At 41.5% G+C, this 22538-nt stretch overlaps 1 protein-coding gene across 10 annotated transcripts in view; it reads left to right on the top strand.

The window, feature by feature from the left end:
* Positions 1–22538, top strand: part of CAMK2D (calcium/calmodulin dependent protein kinase II delta) — a 373137-nt gene that overhangs the window by 282780 nt on the left and 67819 nt on the right. For 6 of the 10 annotated variants that reach the window (XM_040328664.1, XM_040328594.1, XM_040328586.1 and 3 more), the window contains exons 12-13: positions 1235–1277; positions 18318–18355. In XM_040328664.1, coding sequence (XP_040184598.1) covers positions 1235–1277; positions 18318–18355 — 81 coding nt within the window. The remainder of the gene's footprint in view (positions 1–1234; positions 1278–18317; positions 18356–22538) is intronic. The other 4 variants (XM_040328611.1, XM_040328602.1, XM_040328655.1 and 1 more) reach the window with 1 other exon arrangement.

Raw genomic sequence — 22538 nt, forward strand, 5'->3', positions numbered from 1 at the left:
TTCACCACACCTTATGGGTATCTTCTCACCTGGTAATGGGGACCCCACTGATAAAAAAGGGTCAATTGCGCTCCTGCTGAAACTCAATGACAAACGGTCTCCCAGGAGTAGATGGACCAAAAAGGAAGCATAAAGAACCAAATAGTGCAGACTGCTATATCATTTTTATTTTAAAAAACTCACATTGCACTCACATGTTTAGAGATTTCACAGGCATGTCATAAAGTACAGGCAAACTCAATTTCTCAATAAAGGTGCCTAAACTCCGCCCAGCGTGATGATGTCATCGCCTGATGCGATGAGCCCGGATTGGCTTTTTCAAAGGCCATTTAGAAAGCCAATCTGGCACAGCGTGTCAGTAGGGGCAGTGACATCATTAGGCAGGGCAAAGTTTGGATGCCATTATTGGAAAATTAATATGATCTAGCAGTCTGCACTATTTGGTTCTTTATGCTTCTTTTTTCATCCATCTACTCCTGGGAGACAGTTTGTCGCTGAGTTTCAGGACATGGAAAGCAGTGGGAGTCTATATATGTTAAGAATTGAGTGCAATTGACCCTTTTTATCAATGGGGTCCCCATTATCAGATGAGACAACACATTTCATATATATATAGATCTATATAGATATTGATCTATATAGATCTATATATTTATTTATTTATTTATTTATTTATTTATTTATTTATGTTGTTTTTGATGCAAAAGGTGTCACAGAGTGTGATTTGAGATATATTATTGAGGAGAAAGTTTTGAATTTTGACCTTTGCATATGTAACTTTATAATTATATATGCCACTTTAAGAAAAGGGGAGGGGGAGCAGAGTAATTAGAAGATTACAGAAGTTATCTAAGAAGGAAGATATTCTTCAGTACAGCTCACTGGAATTGACAAGACACTCCATTTCTGGCAAGCTCAACAGGTGTTTTCTGTGTTTGCCCAAAATGTTCCTAACTTGAATAAAAAAAGAAAAACTAAAGCAGGCAGCACATCTGACTGCTACAATTTAAATATATTACCGTCTTTGTTCTTAGGTTGGTTAGTCTTTAATGCCTTAATCAGTCATCTGCTTTACTTTGCTAAGTAAAGAATGTGTGCATGCCTTCACCTAATTTTTTGTTGAGAAGGTCATTTGTTTAAATATCACCTTGTACCCTTATGTTGCTTAGTCTATGTAAGTATTAATACAAAATGCTTGCTTGTTATATTGACATATTCCATTGCCTGTTTTAAGGGTGCAATACTGACCACCATGCTGGCTACCAGAAACTTTTCAGGTATGTTATTAGTAGCTTTAAAACTTAATTTTGTATAATTGTAAATAAACCTTTCTTTATTGTGTGCACAAATGTTAAATTTTTCAATCAAATATTTTTGATACCGCATCCACTTAATACACTAGAAGACTGTTTAAAACTGGAGAAAGGAAAATGAGCACAATGGGCGCTTCCAGAGAAAGAGAGACCAAATAGGTCAGGGCCCGACACTGCAAAGAGATCTCGTAATTTCTGTGATTCTCTGAAAAACCTCTAGGAGAGCCAGGTTTAATGACATTGGTCATAAGTTCTCAAGTCCTGTGCCTGACTTATATGGTCTATCTTCAGTCTCTGATTTTCATCCTAGTTCTTGTACTTAGTACATAGTTTAAAGTTAGAATAGAAAACAGATCAGACCACGGCAGGAATTAGTATTTTCACTTAAATAATACTGATCCCAGGCTGAAAGTCTAAACTGGGGATTTATGTGCTGGAAGTGAAAGATTACCTCATTACATTGAATTTAGCAGTAGTGTAATAAAAGGGTGAGAGGAGTTTTCCCATTATTCCAACTCCCCAAAACTTGCTAAAACAAAGTCTTGAGTAATCATAGTTACATAGTTAGTCAGGTTGAAAAAAGACACAAGTCCATCTAGTTCAACAAAACAAAAAAAAAACCCCCAGCGTGATCCAATTTGCTACAGAAGGGTAAAATGTCCTTCCTGATCCCCTGAGAGGCAATCGGATATTCCCTGGATCAACTTTACCTATAATGTTAGTACAGTACCCAGATACTAATAATAGTCCTTATTTAAATTACTAATATTTTAACTGGCCTATTGGAGATTGATATAATAATTCTAACATTTCCATGGCTCTGCAGAAAGCTCATTATTTTTTTTTATTTTTTTTTTACATTAATGCAACAGTTATAACCTGGACCTTGTTGAATAAAATCTATGTAATTATAAAAATCTTTTTGTGCTTCTGTTAAAAAAGGTGTGTTGTTATTCTGACTTTCCTCATATGTCTAAATGGCAAATTGTGCGCAATGTATATTCAGCCTGCCTTTAATTTTTGTAAGATTTGGATTTGTTATTTGTTGTTAGTTGTATTTCACACAAGAGACCTATTTAGTATTTAAAATCCTAATCAAAGAAGACAGATTTGGATATCTTATTATTCCTCAACAATAATTGTATTCATGCATTTAATTTCCATTATTACCATCAGTTCTATGATATGTTTATATAACTATAGTGTCCACAAATGAGCTTTCAGTTTGAAGATGCACACTCTCCCTTTGAGCTGTCACAACCACATATCATGTTTGATGATATGTCAATTGATTTTTAAATGGATTGTGTTATCTTATTCAAAGCTTCTTAGTGGTAGTAATAGGTTATTTACTAGGAATGTGGAAGGATCCTGGGATTTGAAGCTTCATTATGGTGGTAGTAGTTAATTTTCTAGGCATGTTGAAGAATCCTGGTATTTGAAGAACCCTTTTTTAAAAAAAAAAGGGGTACTTGCTGTGTGTCTAGTGTTTTTGAAGACTAGACTTTGCCTGCATTTGAGTCAGTGTTTGTATGGTGCTGAGCATAGGGCCATTTAAGCCATCTGTTAGCATATACATTGGTCCCGAGTAGTCGGTAACTCATGGGGAGCTGCTGCTCAATAGTGAAGACAGTAGCTGTGGAGAGCAAGGTATGGAATCCATAAGAACTCCGGTATAGATGTAAAATGTCATATGTTTCCTAGATTTTGCTAGGGTGTACAGCCTGCAGAGAATTCTCAATAGCAAATGATTTAAATGATGCAGAGAGCTCTGGGATTATACCTAGGTTTTCTGTGGCATCACTAATGCCATGTTAGTAAGGTAGGAAAATAATATTTGCCTTGTTTTTATGATCTTCAGGCTTCCTTGAGTTGTGACTGAGTAACGTTTGTTATATATTTGTACTATTTTTCCAATGAAAAGGAACTTTATTTGTCTTAATTTATTTTTTATACATAATTACATATCTTATCGGTATTGAACATATGATGTACATTTGGAATATTAGTAGGCATAAAACTAAAAAGGAGAATAGGCAAGCTTTGAACAGTAAGTCAATTGTGATAAATCATTGTAGATGGTTACAAAAATACTCAATAATCTTAAAAGACAAATGCTGATCTTAATTAAACTTCTTTCCCTAACATAAAGCCTCAGCCAGGGTTTGCAGAAAGTACTCTCCCTAACTCACCTTCCAAGGTTGAATCCCATATTAGTGAGGTAAAGAGACACTCTTTTTATAAAAAAAAAATATATATATATAGAGGCGGTTTAGGAGAAAGGTGCACTAAGCCTTTTTACTTTTTTTTTGCTGAGTGAAAATCAATTAATTTCAGAAGGAAGAAAATTAATTCCTCAATTTGTAATAAAATATGTTCCTCTTTGATGATGCAAATTTAATATTACAGCCTAATTTGCCACTCCTAGTAGTTTAACAGCATGAGGAAACTGACCTGTACAGAAACGATACCTAGCCTTTGATACTGTTTTCTTGCGGACATCTAGTACATCAAAGTAAGTAGGTGTCATAGATAACAGTGGGTTTGATTTACTAGCTGGAGAGTGCAAAATCTGGTGTAGCTCTGCATAGAAACCAATCAGCTTCTAGGTTGTTTTGTCAAAGCTTAATTGAACAAGCTGAAATTAGAAGCTGATTGGCTACCATGCACAACTGCGCCAGATTTTGCACTCTCCAGTTTTAGTAAATCAACCCCAATGTGTAATCTTCTGCACTTATAAAACAGTTGTTTTAACATGGATAATCATGAAGACATTTGTCTAGGGAAAAGAGAAAGATAACATTTAATTTCTTCACACATTTTTTTGTTCTGTGGATACAGTGTAAAAGCATTGAAACATTTGTCAGGTTTTTTTATGGCTGGTCATCTTGATTTTGGAGATCCTCCCCCCACCTTCTGTGAAACCACAGGATGCGAAAAAACAGCATCCAATTGGGGAAGTTCTCACCATTATCTACTCAGTCCAAAACAGCACAAAATGCACTGGGCCAGATTCATGTAGAAATCCGGCGGCGTGACGTATCCCATTTACGTTACACCACCGCAAGTTTTCAGCGTAAGTGCTTGATTCACAAAGCACTTGCCTGTAAACTTGCGGCGGCGTAGCGTAAAGCCGTCCGGCGCAAGCCCGCCCAATTCAAATGGGGCGTGTACCATTTAAATTAGGCGCGTTCCCGCGCCGAACGTACTGCGCATGCTCCGTTTTGAAATTTCCCGCCGTGATTTGCGCGAAATGACGTCGCCCCGACACAATGTTTTGAACGGCGACGTGCGTTACGTCCTTTCGTATTCCCGGACGACTTACCGAAATTTTTTTTTGAAATTCCGACACGGGAACGACGGTCATACTTTAACATGGGCTGTCTAATTTTACACCACCTAAATAGCAATCGCAACTTTACGCCGGGGAAAAGCCGACTAGCGACGACGTAAGAGAATGCGACGAACGCGCGTACCTTCGTGGATCGCCGTAAACAGCTAATTAGCATACCCGACGCGGAAAACGACGCGAACTCCACCCAGCGGTCGCCGAAGTATTGCATCCTAAGATCCGAAGGCGTAGCCAAATGCCGTCGTATCTTTGTTTGAGAATTCCAAATAAAGATACGACGCAGCAAATTTGAAAGTACGCCGGAGTATCAGCAGATACTCCGGCGTACTTTTTATGTGAATCTGGCCCACTGAGTCCACTTAAACTATCCAAGGACAACCTGTCATTTAGCTTCCACATTAGATATTTTTCTCTAAGGTGTACTTTATTATTTTTTTATTTCATGGTACTTGTCTTCCAAATCATTTTGCTTTCACTGTAATACAGCACACAAAACAAAGTACTAAGTCAGGATTTGCAGGAAGTTCCTTTTAAAAAAGGACGTAATAATTCCTACCTACACTCATATTCAATAGCGCCCTTTCTTTTACCTCATTCTGTGCTGGAGTTAGATTTACTAATGGGTATACAACCATTATATCCACATGTCTTTGTTTTTCTGAAATTGCAGTTTCTGCAGTCTGAGTGAATAGTAATTTAATAATGTTTTTTCATTGTTAGATATCAAAACTAAGTCAAAAACGTTTTAGAAATTATAGAGATGCACATTTTCTAGCTTCTTCTCTCTACTATCCTTTTAGAAACATGCCAGCAAGTTCAATCAATTTGTTTCAAAATAAGGCAATGACAACTTAGTAAATCTATCTCCTTCATGTCATCAGAATTCATGTAACTTTAAACAAACTTTTACTAATCCTATAGAGCATAAGACATATTAGTCTACTATATAAAGAATTTATTGTCAATATTTAGGTGATATTTGTTCAACATACATTTTATGTTCACTTTGGATGTATTAAATGGAAAGCACATGGGTCTTACAAGGTTAATTTACAGTTGCATCTCATTAAATTAGAATACAATTAGAACAAAATAGAATTTCCTGGTACAGGGCTGCACTGACTTTGGACTTGATAAAACACAGTGGACCAACACCAGCAGATAACATAGCTCCCCAAATCATTACTTGAAATGATATTCTAATTTTATGAGATGCACCTGTATATACTGAATTAACTTCTCATGGGTGTACCTTTATGATAGTTAGCGAAACCTGTGTTTAAAAAATAAATAAATAAATTCAAGTACTTGATTTTGTAATGGTGCCTTTTTGGCATAGTTACTGGTCCATCAGAAGCATACAAATGCAACTGAACATATTGGTGCCCCTCCAGTTTTTCCCCCAAAAATCCAATTTGCAGTGAAATAAGTTGCATGTTCCGCAGAGGAGAAACTTGCTTTTACTTTGAATTAACATATTCTTTTTAATAGCAAAACAAATGAAAATGGCATGGACAAACACTATATTGATTTGTGTCAGTTTCAGCTTATTTTACAACAAATTTGGATTCAGTAAGTAATTATAATGCAGGATCAATATATTGGCCATGGCTTTACATATTTTCTCATAATACCCCCATAAAACCAAACTAAAGTCGGCTGTACTTACATCCCCTCCAGTAATGCAACATCAGCAAACGCCCTTGCCTCCCCTGATGTCATTGCCAATCTTCCTTGAGGTACATTGTCTTCAGCCTTTGTGGCTGGCTGACCCTGGTTAACATAACTCATGAATTCTGGCATCAAGGCATTCTGAGTATGTGTGTGCATTTAGAAGCAGAGGAGCAGGAAGACAGAGGAGACGTTTAAGGGTTAAATTACTAAAAGAAAATAGAATGGTCACTTTACAAGGGAAAGTGCAGTGTGCAAGAGAACTTTCCCTAGAGCTTAGTGAATACGGTCAAACAAAACATGTTTTTTTTGTGCAAACAAAAAATACAGTTTACTGTATTTTCCTTGCATGTGATTGGGTATTTTTTTGCAAAGTGAAATTGCACCACATTAACTAAACTTTGTGGAAAATTTCCTTGCACAGTCCACCAAACCTTGTAATGTGAACAGCCTATTTGCCTTTATTAAATCAACTTCACAGAGTATCTTCTGCAAGAAAAAAATGTTCCTGCCAGCAATTTTTCTCAGTAATGCCGCGTACACACGGCCGTTTTTCGCGATGTGAAAAATGACATTTTTTTTTAATGTCATTAAAAACGACTGTGTGTGGGCTCCAGAGCATTTTTTGCGCCATTAAAAATGGCCATTAAAAATTTAAAACATGCTCTAAATTTTCAAATAACACACATGCTCAGAAGCAAGTTATGAGACGGGAGCGCTCGTTCTGGTAAAACTAGCGTTTCTAATGGAGACAGCACATTTGTCACGCTGTAACAGACTGAAAAGCGTGAATCGTCTCTCACCAACCTTTTACTAACACGAAATCAGCAAGGGTGGCGCCATCCGAATGGAACTTCCCCTTTATAGTGCCGTCGTACGTGTTGTACGTCACCGCGCTTTGCTAGAGCATTTTTTTTTCTAGACCATTAAAAATGGTTGTGTGTACGCAGCATAAGGCTTAAGTTTGCAGGCCAACTCTAGTTGCCAGATTGCACATTTGCCTGATCTCTCCCATGCCTCTCTCTTGCACATACTGTACACAAATATGTGGCGAAATCTTTCGCATCTTACACTTTTTTTAAAACCAGTTAAAATGTTGTTATGTTTTCATTCGAAATTCATGACCAGTGTTTGAGAACATTTAAATCTCCCAAGTCACACATATTGCATTACATCAAAGCATAATTTGGACATTGGCATGCTCAGTGGAAACTCTCGTTTGAACTGCTGCAACTCCAAGTGCTCTTTTATTTGTGACAGGTTACCTTTGAGGTATCAATTAATTTGGATAGACATTTCTTCTAGTGAGACCCAACTTTCCATTCAATGCATCATATCTGTTTGTAAGGCATGACATTTACATCAGCTGCTCATAGTTCTGTAGTTCTAAATGTGTTTTTTTAATTTTCCTTTTTCTAATTTTCCTTTTATGTGGAATGTGTTTCATGTGAGGTAAGATTTCAATAAATTGCTGTTTTTCCACCTTTCTTCATTTTATTCTGCACCTGATAAAGCTTTTTATTATTTTTAATAAGTAATAGGATATTTCCTTATACTTTCCGCTTCAATACTAACATACTTTATTTCTTCAATTAATTGTTAACCTTCTGCCACCTATGCTTTCAAATTGGTGGGATTTGTTTCTAAAATTAATTTGTAATAAACTGTAATAGTCCATCACAGAAGCTCCTTGGAAATACAAGAAAAAAAAGCAGAAAGTTTTTATTATTTTAATCAAAGTGTTTGTAAACTCTCCCGTGTACCCACTGAAGTGACTGGCATCAGGTTATTCAGAGGGATGAAACAAATCCTCCTACATAAGAGTTGTAGCTGTGTTTCTGCAGCTCCCTCCCATCACCATTTTAATTTGTGCTAATAACAGAGGAACCAGGCATCGGAGAGAAGTGACACTCAGAGCTTTGGAAAGAGACACATACACAGTATGAATGGATATGCTTTTTTTCATATTTCATGTTTGAGGTTTACAACCACTTTAAGATTTGAAAATCATCTGAACATTTGTAAATTATTATGACCATTCAAAATTTAGAACATGCTCTAAAAAATGGTCGTTTGTAGGCTTTACCGACGTGAAAAAAACGTGCATGCTCAGAAGCAAGTTATGAGACACTCGTTCTGGTAAAACTAACGTTTGTAATGGAGATAGCACATTCATCACGCTGTAACAGACTGAAAAGCACGAATCGTCTCTCACCAAACTTTTACTAACACGAAATCAACAAAAGCAGCCCCAAGGGTGGCGCTATTCGAATAGAACCCTTTATAGTGCCCTTGTACGTGTTGTACGTCACCGCGCTTTGCTAGAGCATTTTTTTTCACGATCGTGTGTAGGCAAGGCAGGCTTAACAATAATCGGGTTGAATAAAACATTGTTTTTTCTAGACCATTAAAAATGGTCTTGTGTATGTGGCATAAGGCCCTGTTCACACAGGCATACTATAGCCTACACCCATGTGAGGGCCATGTCTCATTCATGTCAGTTGGGATGCAGCTGCTGCATGGACACAGCCACTGCTGCCAATTCGACAGCCACTCAACTGCACATAACTTCACAGTGATAAAAGTTATGCCATTTTTTTGTCCTAAAAATCTCTACAGTATATGCATGTTGGTAATGTTTCTACTATGTATCAACACTAAATATAGCTTGTGTAATACTTGCAACTCTAAAAATGACAATTGGTTTTAATCAGAAACACTATGGCCCGGATTCACATACATTGGCGCATCATTATGCCGCCGTAGCGTATCTCATATACGCTACGCCGATGTAGCGCAGAGAGGCAAGCACTGGATTCACAGCCAGTGCTGCCAAATCTGCGCTGGGTTTCCTATGCATAAGTCGTCGTAAGTGGAAGTGGGCGTGAGCCATGCAAATGAGGCGTGACCCCATGCAAATGATGGGCCAAGCGCCATAAAGATACAAATAACGAACGGCGCATGTGCCATCCCGTGGACGCATCCCACTGCGCATGCTCAGAATCACGTCGGAACTACTCTCTAAGATACGACGGATCACTGCCTACGACGTGAACGTAACCTACACCTAGTCATATTCACGTACAACGTAAACGACATAAGATACGACGGCTTGTGTTCCCTGGTCCATACCTTTGCATGGGTTGCGCCTCCTATATGGGGAATAACTTTACGCCGGACGTACAACTTACGCAAACCGCGTATATTATAAGTACATTCGTGAATCAGCGTATCTCCCTCATTCCAATATTTGAATAGGAAATTAATGGGAGCGCCAAATGCGTCCAGCGTAAATATGCGCCCACGATACGCCGGCGTAGGCAAGTTACGTCGGTCGGATGAAGCCTATTTTTAGGCGTATCTCGGTTTGTGAGCACGGCGCATAGATACAACGGCGCATATTTGCACTTACGTGGCATATCTCGAGATACGTCGGCGTAAGTGCTTTGTGAATCCGGGCCATTGTTGCTGTATGGGCATTCACAGGATGAGAGTAGTATAATAGAAGATGTTCACAAGTGCACCCAGGTTTAGTCCTGCTATGTGTCACTTTCATTCAATTTTATGTGTCCATTGTTTCCTGAAAGAATATTGTTGTTTTGGCCGTTACCTGAATAATTCTTATACCTCGCTAAGATTTGATGTATAACCCATAATTTTTTGAGCTTCTACTTTACAGTTACAACTGATCACATTAAAGTTAGATTTTTAATCCACAGAAACAGGGACCCTGATAGGTGTAAAATGGTAAACCAGCAACCCCATTAAAGAAATCACAGGTGGTAAGCTAAATCTTACGCGTTTAGGTGTGTTGGATTGCATGTCTCCTGCTGAGCTCAATGGTCTCACAATCCTGTGGGCAGGGTCTACTGCACCCATGCATGTGGGGTGACACTCTGCACAGAGCATGCTCATTAATGCTCGGGACCAGGAGGAGACTACAGCAATATGAAATATCAAGCATTAAGGCAGTTTCCCATCACCATTTTAATTTGTGCTAATAACAGAGGAACCAGGCATCGGAGAGAAGTGACACTCAGAGCTTTGGAAAGAGACACATACACAGTATGAATGGATATGCTTTTTTTCATATTTCATGTTTGAGGTTTACAACCACTTTAAGATTTGAAAATCATCTGAAAATTTGTAAATTATTATGACCATTCAAAATTTAGAACATGCTCTAAAAAATGGTCGTTTGTAGGCTTTACCGACGTGAAAAAAACGTGCATGCTCAGAAGCAAGTTATGAGACACTCGTTCTGGTAAAACTAACGTTCGTAATGGAGATAGCACATTCATCACGCTGTAACAGACTGAAAAGCACGAATCGTCTCTCACCAAACTTTTACTAACACGAAATCAACAAAAGCAGCCCCAAGGGTGGCGCTATCCGAATGGAACCCTTTATAGTGCCCTTGTACGTGTTGTACGTCACCGCGCTTTGCTAGAGCATTTTTTTTCACGATCGTGTGTAGGCAAGGCAGGCTTAACAATAATCGGGTTGAATAAAACATTGTTTTTTCTAGACCATTAAAAATGGTCTTGTGTATGTGGCATAAGGCCCTGTTCACACAGGCATACTATAGCCTACACCCATGTGAGGGCCATGTCTCATTCATGTCAGTTGGGATGCAGCTGCTGCATGGACACAGCCACTGCTGCCAATTCGACAGCCACTCAACTGCACATAACTTCACAGTGATAAAAGTTATGCCATTTTTTTGTCCTAAAAATCTCTACAGTATATGCATGTTGGTAATGTTTCTACTATGTATCAACACTAAATATAGCTTGTGTAATACTTGCAACTCTAAAAATGACAATTGGTTTTAATCAGAAACACTATGGCCCGGATTCACATACATTGGCGCATCATTATGCCGCCGTAGCGTATCTCATATACGCTACGCCGATGTAGCGCAGAGAGGCAAGCACTGGATTCACAGCCAGTGCTGCCAAATCTGCGCTGGGTTTCCTATGCATAAGTCGTCGTAAGTGGAAGTGGGCGTGAGCCATGCAAATGAGGCGTGACCCCATGCAAATGATGGGCCAAGCGCCATAAAGATACAAATAACGAACGGCGCATGTGCCGTCCCGTGGACGCATCCCACTGCGCATGCTCAGAATCACGTCGGAACTACTCTCTAAGATACGACGGATCACTACCTACGACGTGAACGTAACCTACACCTAGTCATATTCACGTACAACGTAAACGACATAAGATACGACGGCTTGTGTTCCCTGGTCCATACCTTTGCATGGGTTGCGCCTCCTATATGGGGAATAACTTTACGCCGGACGTACAACTTACGCAAACCGCGTATATTATAAGTACATTCGTGAATCAGCGTATCTCCCTCATTCCAATATTTGAATAGGAAATTAATGGGAGCGCCAAATGCGTCCAGCGTAAATATGCGCCCACGATACGCCGGCGTAGGCAAGTTACGTCGGTCGGATGAAGCCTATTTTTAGGCGTATCTCGGTTTGTGAGCACGGCGCATAGATACAACGGCGCATATTTGCACTTACGTGGCATATCTCGAGATACGTCGGCGTAAGTGCTTTGTGAATCCGGGCCATTGTTGCTGTATGGGCATTCACAGGATGAGAGTAGTATAATAGAAGATGTTCACAAGTGCACCCAGGTTTAGTCCTGCTATGTGTCACTTTCATTCAATTTTATGTGTCCATTGTTTCCTGAAAGAATATTGTTGTTTTGGCCGTTACAGTAGGTGTTTGTGATATTGTGCTTTTAGCACGACAGCGTCGCGCTGATACTCGGCGACAGGGTGCCGAGATCTCGCCGACATCTCACACTCACTGGAATAGTGACAGCACATCCCAGCAAGCGCGTCATAGAAGCGACGGGAGATCCGACTTGGATTCCCGCCAATTCTACACGTGTGCGGCGTTTGTTATGAATCCTGAGGGGGGAAGTCCCCGCCGGATTTTAAATAAAAATCCGGCATGGGTCCCCCCCTCAGGAGCATACCGGGCCCTTAGGTCTGTTATGGGTTTTAAGGAGAGCCCCCCTACGCCGAAAAAAACGGCGTAGGGGGTCCCCCTACAATCCATACCAGACCCGTATCCAAAGCACGCTACCCGGCCAGCCAGGAAGGGAGTGGGGACGAGCGAGCGCCCACCCCCCTCCTGAGCCGTACCAGGCTGCATGCCCTCAACATGGGGGGGTTGGGTGCTCTGGGGCAGGGGGGCGCACTGCGGCCCCCCCCACCTCAGAGCACCCTGTCCCCATGTTGATGAGGACAGGGCCCCTTCCCGACAACCCTGGCCGTTGGTTGTCGGGGTATGCGGGCGGGAGGCTTATCGGAATCTGGGAGCCCCCTTTAATAAGGGGGCCCCCAGATACCGGCCCCCCCACCCTAAGTGAATGAGTATGGGGTACATCGTACCCCTACCCATTCACCTGCAAGAAAAGTGGTAAAAACACAAATAAACCACACAGTGTATTAAAATATTTTATTTTTCTGCTCCGGAGGCCGCCCCCTGTCTTCTTTATTAGCTCTTTTACCAGGGGGGGCTTCTTCTTTGACGTCTTCGGGTGGGTGGGGGCCGCCGTCTGGTTCTCTTCCACCGCCGGGGGGGTGGCTTTTAAAAAAGCCCCCACCCCCCGGCGGGTTTCCTCCGGCGTCTTCGGCGGGGCTCTTCTTCCGCTATCCCGACGGGTCTTCTCAACTCTCCGGGGTTCTCCTTCTGTCTTCGCCGCTCTCCGTTGTTGACTCGGCGCACCCCGGTTCTTCGTCTCGCTGTCCGGTGTCTTCTTCCGTGCTGTACGTCTTCTCCTTCCGTGCTGTGATGAGTTCTTCTTCCGTGCTGTGACGTCATGTTCTTCACTTCTCTCCTTCTCCCGATGTTGACACGCCGGTCCTCCTCGCTGAAATGACGGATGCGCGCCTTGCATCGGACCTATATAGGCCTCACAGTCCCATCATGCTCTGTACCTACCCATGTGATACCTACCCACGTGGTAGGTATCACATGGGTAGGTACAGAGCATGATGGGACTGTGAGGCCTATATAGGTCCGATGCAAGGCGCGCATCCGTCATTTCAGCGAGGAGGACCGGCGTGTCAACATCGGGAGAAGGAGAGAAGTGAAGAACATGACGTCACAGCACGGAAGAAGAACTCATCACAGCACGGAAGGAGAAGACGTACAGCACGGAAGAAGACACCGGACAGCGAGACGAAGAACCGGGGTGCGCCGAGTCAACAACGGAGAGCGGCGAAGACAGAAGGAGAACCCCGGAGAGTTGAGAAGACCCGTCGGGATAGCGGAAGAAGAAGAGCCCCGCCGAAGACGCCGGAGGAAACCCGCCGGGGGGGTGGGGGCTTTTTTAAAAGCCACCCCCCCCCCCGGCGGTGGAAGAGAACCAGACGGCGGCCCCCACCCACCCGAAGACGTCAAAGAAGAAGCCCCCCCTGGTAAAAGAGCTAATAAAGAAGACAGGGGGCGGCCTCCGGAGCAGAAAAATAAAATATTTTAATACACTGTGTGGTTTATTTGTGTTTTTACCACTTTTCTTGCAGGTGAATGGGTAGGGGTACGATGTACCCCATACTCATTCACTTAGGGTGGGGGGGCCGGTATCTGGGGGCCCCCTTATTAAAGGGGGCTCCCAGATTCCGATAAGCCTCCCGCCCGCATACCCCGACAACCAACGGCCAGGGTTGTCGGGAAGGGGCCCTGTCCTCATCAACATGGGGACAGGGTGCTCTGAGGTGGGGGGGCCGCAGTGCGCCCCCCTGCCCCAGAGCACCCAATCCCACCATGTTGAGGGCATGCAGCCTGGTACGGCTCAGGAGGGGGGTGGGCGCTCGCTCGTCCCCACTCCCTTCCTGGCTGGCCGGGTAGCGTGCTTTGGATACGGGTCTGGTATGGATTGTAGGGGGACCCCCTACGCCGTTTTTTTCGGCGTAGGGGGGCTCTCCTTACAACCCATAACAGACCTAAGGGCCCGGTATGCTCCTGAGGGGGGGACCCATGCCGGATTTTTATTTAAAATCCGGCGGGGACTTCCCCCTCAGGATTCATAACAAACGCCGCACACGTGTAGAATTGGCGGGAATCCAAGTCGGATCTCCCGTCGCTTCTATGACGGCTCTGTCTCCATCGCGGCAAGCCAGCTCGGCGCTGGCTCCCGCGATGGGGCTCGTAGGTGCTCAATCTCGCCGAGAAAGAGAGCGAGATTGACACAAAATCGGGTTCACCTACTGTACCTGAATAATTCTTATACCTCGCTAAGATTTGATGTATAACCCATAATTTTTTGAGCTTCTACTTTACAGTTACAACTGATCACATTAAAGTTAGATTTTTAATCCACAGAAACAGGGACCCTGATAGGTGTAAAATGGTAAACCAGCAACCCCATTAAAGAAATCACAGGTGGTAAGCTAAATCTTACGCGTTTAGGTGTGTTGGATTGCATGTCTCCTGCTGAGCTCAATGGTCTCACAATCCTGTGGGCAGGGTCTACTGCACCCATGCATGTGGGGTGACACTCTGCACAGAGCATGCTCATTAATGCTCGGGACCAGGAGGAGACTACAGCAATATGAAATATCAAGCATTAAGGCAGTTTCCTGACATAGAAAGGAGCTTTCACTGTGTGCAGCAAATAAAGTGCAGAGTTCCTTTGAAAAGCAACTTGTCCCATGTCACTACACGCTCTAACTTATATGTTGCATTAGTAGGGATGTGCTGAGCCTGCGCCCACTCCTCCAGTCCAGTGTACCTCGGTTACCTCACTCACAATAGCAGAATGGGGTGCCACCAAGCACCTAACGGTGGTGTTACTACATACTCCATAGTGCAATTACAGACCCAGGTCCTTTGGAATATACCACACCATGCACCCTTTTGAAAAACTTCAGACTAGACTTAGAGCAGGTAATATAACTTTTGTGGTTGCATTGGAGCATGGCAGTACTATAACTGAAAAACATCCTATCCTTGAACCTAAGTAAAATAGCGTAGTGGCCCCGACATACCTCCGTGAAGTGGGAGTCCATAGTGGCATTGTCCATGACTTGGATGCTGTCCGTAACTCCTGGTATCTTTAGCGCCGACCTTGATGGGTCTCCATACCCCCTGCTCCAAATTTTCCAGGGCTTGGTGGCCCTGGTCTTAGTGGACCGCCAAAACCTAAGCCCAGGAAACTGAGCCGATAATGTTTAACCCCTTCCACAGCCTGGGCCGGCTGCTGGAACTAATTACATGCGTTTTAATCCGCTATGTCACTACAAGTCTCAGTAGTGATGTTGTGGTCACAGACAGGGTAAATTTAAGAGCCTTTTCACTCTGAGGTGCTGCAAAAACACCTTTAGCGTTATTACCGTTTTTAGGGCGCTAGCGCTGCGGGCGTTTTAACAGCGTTTTTCCTGCGTTATTGAAGCATGAGCAATTCAGTCCTGCTGTTGTAGATTCTCTTTTTTTTGCTTGCATGTTTACATTTTTGGGAGATCATGTGACTTTTCTACAGCAATGAAAGAAAGAAAGTTACAGGTGGATTGTGTTAGGATGATCAGTGTAGTCTCAGGAGATCAAGGGTGCTGGTAATGCACAAGGCAACAAATGGAAAAAGAAAATATGGACAGCCGCACTCCAAAAAACCTTGATGGCTGTCTTTATTTAAAAAAGGAACTACAAGTCACAGCACACTACATGGGAGTAAAACAGCTACTCCCGTGTAGTGTGCTGTGACTTTTAGTGCATTTTTCCTTTTTTAAATAAAGACAACCATCAAGGTTTTTTGGAGTGCGGCTGTCCATATTTTCTTTTTCCATTTGTTGACTTTTCTACAGCTCAGAGCTGCTATTCAGGCGTTTTTACAGCGCTTTCAATTCATTTCAATGAAGAGGGGCGTTCTTGGAGCGTTTTTTTCAGCGCCCAAAAGCTGCTCCAAAGATGCTGTTTGCAGAACTTTTCTCAATGCCCTGCCAGCACAATGCCTCAGTGTGAAAGGGTCCATTGAGATGCATGGAGAGCATTTTATGAGCGTTTTAAGAGCGCTATTTTTAACGCTAAAACACTGTAAAAATGCTCCAGTGTGAAAGGGGTCTTAAGCTGTTCATTGAGTCTTATGTGAATGTAATGTAGCTGCTTCAAACCCTGGCAGCTCTTGGCAGTTTGTCACCCTGCTCTAGTGCAAATGATAGGGTTAAAAGCCCAATTCTAATAATATGCCTGTATGTTGGTTTGCGTGAAGAAAAATAAGAATGCATTTTTTATAAAGTTGCCATTAGGTGTGAATGGCCTTTTGTGAAATCCAGAGCTGTTGAATTATTTAAGACAGCCTTTATTGCAAGGAATATATTACATAAATGGCAAGATTTATCAAATGGCATATGTTCATGCAGTTTCAGTGTGACATTTAAAATGCAGCATTTTAAACAGAAATTGCTGGTCATGCAAATTTCTGGTGATATAGGACTAAATTAGGTGTGCAGTACAAGAGAGGGGCCTCCCAGAAGTTTATTGGTCTACTGGAATTTCAGTTCAATGTACAACTCAACTGATTGTAGTATGAACAGTTTGATGAGAAACCTATTGTGAGAAAATCTAATGCCTTGTACACACACAAGCAGAATTTCTGACGGAAAGCCTAGGTTCACACTGCTGCAAATTTAAAATCGCGGTAAAATGCGATTTTGCCGCGATTTCGGCCGCAATTTAATGTAAATCGCGGCCCGAAATCGCAAAAAGTAGTACAGGAACTACTTTTTGAAATCGCAGATGCGGCGTCGCACTGATTAGGACAGTGCCATTGCCGACAATTGCCGCCGATTTGAGATGCGATTTGACATGTCAAATCGCATCTCAAATCGTTCCAAATCGTACCCAGTGTGAACCAGGGCAAAAGGTCAGACGGGAGCTTTTCATCAGAGATTCCGTCCATGTCTATGCCCCATCTGACTTTTCCGTCGGAAATTCAGACGGAATTAGATGGACATTAGATTGGAAATTCCGATCGTCTGTGTGCTTTTCCGACGGAATAAACACCACGCAATGCTCGGAAGCATAGAACTTAATTTTCTCAGCTCGTCATAATTTTTGACAGTCGGATTTTAGTGTGATCATGTGTATGCAAGACAGCTGGAGCGGAATTCCGTTGGAAAAACCATCGCATTTTATTCCGACAGGAAAACCGTCCGTTTGTACAAGGCATAATAATAATAAATGCAGTTAGGTAATGCTTCTATTTTAGACAATGTGAACTAATGTCCTCGTAGCACTGTGAGTTACACATGTATATTTGTGGGTTGACTTAAAGTGGTTCTAAACACGATTGTTTTTTTTACCTTAATGCATTTTATGCATTAAGGTAAAAAAATACTTGCTCTGCCTGTTCCTCTCACCCCCCCAACAGTTACCCTTTATCAATCCAGTGCTGTGCCCAACTGCTGGTCTTCTCTTCCCTCTCCTGGTCTTACAGGTTTTGCTGATAGCAGTATGAGCCACGTGCTCCCTCTGCTGTCAATGAAACCCAGATAGCAGGGGGCAGGGCTGAGCAGCACTGTGTGTGTCAGTGGGCGCACACAACCCAGCTTAAGAGCGAACCCACACGTCTATTGCAATGGGGGGCAGACCAAGAAGAGGAAAAGCCATGATCGCCAGCGGGGTACCCCAGAAAAAGAGGTTCAGGTGAATATAAACCTGTTTATTATTTTAATTTTAAAAACATGGTTTTACAATCACTCTAAATACTTTACTCTATTTTTTTTATATATATCTGCAATTTATGAAATATATGGCTATAATTGTATCTTTAAAATGATCAGTTCAGCTTTTCATATACGGTGGTATTCACTTTCTTCTCAAGTCACAGTACATTATTTTGTGTCTGTAAAAAAACGCAAGAGCCTATAAAAAAAAACATATTTCCTAATCTTTTTAATACAGCTTATTTCTGTTTGAATTTTTTGTAATATAATTACTTTTTTCCATTTACAGCAGCACGAAGTTTACTGAAGAAACCTGATGGAGTCAAGGTATGTTTGGATGAACTGAACCATTCTCTAATTATTTGCAGGACATTTTTCATATTGCAGCAGCCTGGGTACTACGAAGGTGCTAGGTTTCACACTAGACCAATACATTCTGACAAGATGGTATTTCACCTGCTACATCTATTCTTTGATATTTCAAGATTTACAGATATTGTAGTAGAAAGTGAATGGCGTCCATACAAGTAAGGCTGTTATAGTTTTGTCTAGTTGTGCAAGTTCACTGCACTACTGAAAAAAATGAAATAATCAACGTTTGCTTGTCTTTAAAATTGAAATAGCTCTTTGATATTTTTTTGATGTCCTAATGTTTTTAAACCAGCCAAAGAAACTTTAAAACAGAACTATAGACAGCTCAAAAACCCAAATCTGATCCAGTTTGGTGATTATTAAAATCATTAAATGTATACAAATGTTGTCAATCTATATTCACATCAACCTTCAGTATCCCCCTGTGCTACAGTAGAAGCAGAAGGTGCACTATGTAAGTAATTTAGGCTTCACAGTTAAGGATAAGGAGGTCCTTGACCGAGCTGTGTTAATTTGGAAAGAGTAAAGTCAGTGGTCTGGCTATGCTACCTGGCTCAAGATTGGATGAACAGAGGGCCAGATCCACGTAGCCCGGGCGCAGCGTAACGTAACCGATTTAGGTTACACCACCGCAAATTTTCTGTCTAAGTGCCCGATCCACAAAGCACTTACCTGGAAATTTGCGGCGGTGTATCCTAAATCCGTCCGGCGCAAAGCGGGCCAATTCAAATGGGGCGGGTACCATTTAAATTAGGCGCGCTCCCGCGCCGGACGTACTGCGCATGCTCCCGACGCAAATTTCCCGACGTGCTTTGCGCGAAATTATGACGCGCCAACGTTTTGTGAATCGCAACGTGAAAAAAAGACTTGCGCCGGGAATTTTTTTTCTTTTTTTAAAAAAATTCTAAAGCGACGCGGGAAAGACGGGTATACTTTTACATGGTGTAGTAATTTTACACTTTGTTAAAGGTGCCCTATCTTTGCGACGGCAAACTAACACTTGCGGCGACGTAACGACGGGAAAACGTTTCGTGGATCACAGTAACTGCTAATTTGCATACCCGACGCTGGTTTACGACGCAAACTCCCCCCAGCGGCGGCTGCGGTACTGCATCCTAAGATCCGACAGTGTAAAACTATTACACCTGTCGGATCTTAGGGATATCTATGCGTAACTGATTCTATGAATCAGTCGCATAGATAGAAACAGGGATACAACGGCGTATCAGCAGATACACCGTCATATCCCTTTTTGTGAATCTGGCCCAGAATTACACACTCACACTTACATTTCACCTATGTATTTGGATGCTTGCCTATAGTTTTGCCTAAAATACATTCCTTCCATAATTTTCAAGTTTTTTTTCTGTTTGCTAACCTCAGTAAATGTAGGTAGCTTTTTTATCAGCTATGCTAACATTCATTAAAATCTATTCACTTCTTCTGATCCCAGTAATGTGATTAGTCCTTATTAAATTTCCAGACCTATTATTAGCTATGTATACAAAATACTTAACTTTAGTTTGTATTTGTATATTTTATGTTTATTTATTGAAACTGTTGAACCATAAAGCAATGTTGTTGATGGGAGAGTATATATTATTTTACATAGTCAGTGGATACTTTTCATTACATATATAGGATCAGTAAGTATTAAACATATTATGACTCTCTTTAGAGATGTGGTATTTAACTTTGGTCTAGCTCTAAAACTGCACTATTGTGTTATACTAAATATATCAAGTACAAACAATAAATGTATATGTGATAATATATAAAATAAGGAACATATGAATCTAATCATTACTGCAAAAAAGTTAAAAAGAATATATATATAAATATACATTTGGTAGTATCTTGTTACAACTAATGTGTAATATTACTTAGAAGGCCTCTTGCACATGATACTCCTGTTTGAGCATCTACTTTTTCAGAGTTTTTTTATGTATTTGCGCATATTTACATGCATTTTTGCATTCGCGTAACACATAATTTACTGACAGCTTTTTTTTTTCTACTGAAGAATGCACAGCGCTTGTTTACGCACATAAGTGCATATACACATTACAATAAATGTATTTTAGCTCAGTAAAAAGAAGCTGTACTGAGCTTTTGCAAGCTGCAGTGTGCAAGAGGCCGAATAGTATGAAGTGTTTATATATATTCTTCAAATAGTCCACATTGGATAACACAGCTGTACAAGTAAATCCATTTTGCACTGACCCCTAACAAAACCATTGATATCAACTTCTTCATGTAAATACTCAATTGTGTCAATTCCAAATCACAGTGAATGTGGTCTTTACCACGTGCCTGCTTGAGGCAACACACCATAAAAGATGTAACCTTATAAATATAAAGGTAATTTGCACTTTTTTCTACCATATTTGGGGTCCTGATGGATAAACCCACATGTCTCCTCAATTATTGCTTCAACCCAATATCATGGTATATCCAAGAAACAGAAGAAAATCAACAAATCAGGTAAAACTGATTTTTTTTGTTGTTTTTTTTTTAGAACTATTTTAAGATATTAATGGTGCTACACATGCCCAAAAAAAATAATTATAGAACATAAGGATGCATGTAGCACATTCAGTCCTTCTGCCCTACTGCCGGGATCCCCCTTCCCAATACACAGCAATTCTCGGCTCTGATTAATCCTAGCCAGAGTTGCTGTGCACACAGAGCAGTTCTGGCAGCTGTCAAAATCTCCACTAACAGATGTAAATACCATTGTAATTATGAATATATTTTAGTTTGAGTTTGATCAACGCGAGGGAGCATTATGTCTTCTAATGTCTACTTTCTGAAGATGGAGTGTAATTGTTTGCAAGAAGAATATTCTGTTAATAACTACTGTATGTGAGAAGACAATTCCTTCAAACTATTTACCAGCAATCTTCTGTCATGTTAAAGCTTTCACTCATGGTCAAGAACTCTCATTTCTAAATTATATCACACAAGATACTGAATCTCATAATATATAGATTTGGGTACCAGGGAAAAAGAAAGGTACAAATTAATATTGTTACTTTTGTATCAATTCTGTTTAATTCACAACAAACTACAACAAAGGAGTGAACTTCAATCTGCACATTATGTCAGTTAGGTGTCCTTTCATGAAAGTGCGGTAAAATACCTCTATTCAGTTTTTAGGCATTCTCAGGGGAGATCGCTCTCCTCTGAGTGCCTGTTTATGAAGCTTTGTAGATTGGTTCTCATGCTGAGATGAGGAGCGATCTACAAATGGCTGGAAACTCCTGAGAACTGCTTCTCTCACTATAATCTCGCGTGATGTAGCGGGATTACAGTATGAGGAAGTGAAAAATACAAAAGTTGAACACGAATCAGCACACATTATACACCACATATTAATAAAATAATAAAGTTACATTCCCACCAAACAATATACATTAACCTAATTATTAAAAAACATTGTTTTTATCAATATTTAAAGCTCATATATGTGCCTATTTAAATGTGAATGGTGTATAGTAAATGAATGGCGTGCGCGCCTTCCCGTTGTGCATGAGTGCGTGCCGTTGGCGCATGCGCGCACGCATTGGACGCACGGCGGCGCGCAGTTACAGGTGAGCGCTGTTGTCTCAACCGAATGGTCGTCCGCCGGGATTGAGAGGTAAGTCCCTGACACAGACCCTCCGAGAATTCGGTTGGGTATTAAACATCCAAAAGTCGGTCCTGGTGCTGATTCAGCGTTTGTAATACCTCGGGTTGATTCTGGACCCCTTGGAGGCGAAGGTCTTCCTTCCCTTGGAGAAATTGCAGACTCTCCAGTCTGTGGTGAAGCTGTTGGCATCCAGAAAATGGTCGTCTCTCTGTTTTTTGCATGCGAGTCCTGGGCCTCATGGTAGCCCCCTTCTAGGCGGTACCTTATGCCCAGTTCCACACTAGTGTTTTGCAGACTGAGATATTGTCCAAATGGAATAAATCTCCTTTGTCTCTGGATCGTCAGATTCAGTTAAGCCACCTAGTCAGAGTCTCTCTGAATTGGTGGCTAAGATCCCTGTCTCTTTGGTCCGGGAAGTCGTTTCTTCACTTCCAGTGGACGGTGATTACAACGGACGCCAGCCTCATGGCTTGGGGGGTTCAGTCAGCCCAGGGTCGATGTACTCTA

Source organism: Rana temporaria, chromosome 1 (assembly GCF_905171775.1).
Source record: "Rana temporaria chromosome 1, aRanTem1.1, whole genome shotgun sequence".
Taxonomy (NCBI): Eukaryota; Metazoa; Chordata; class Amphibia; order Anura; family Ranidae; genus Rana; species Rana temporaria.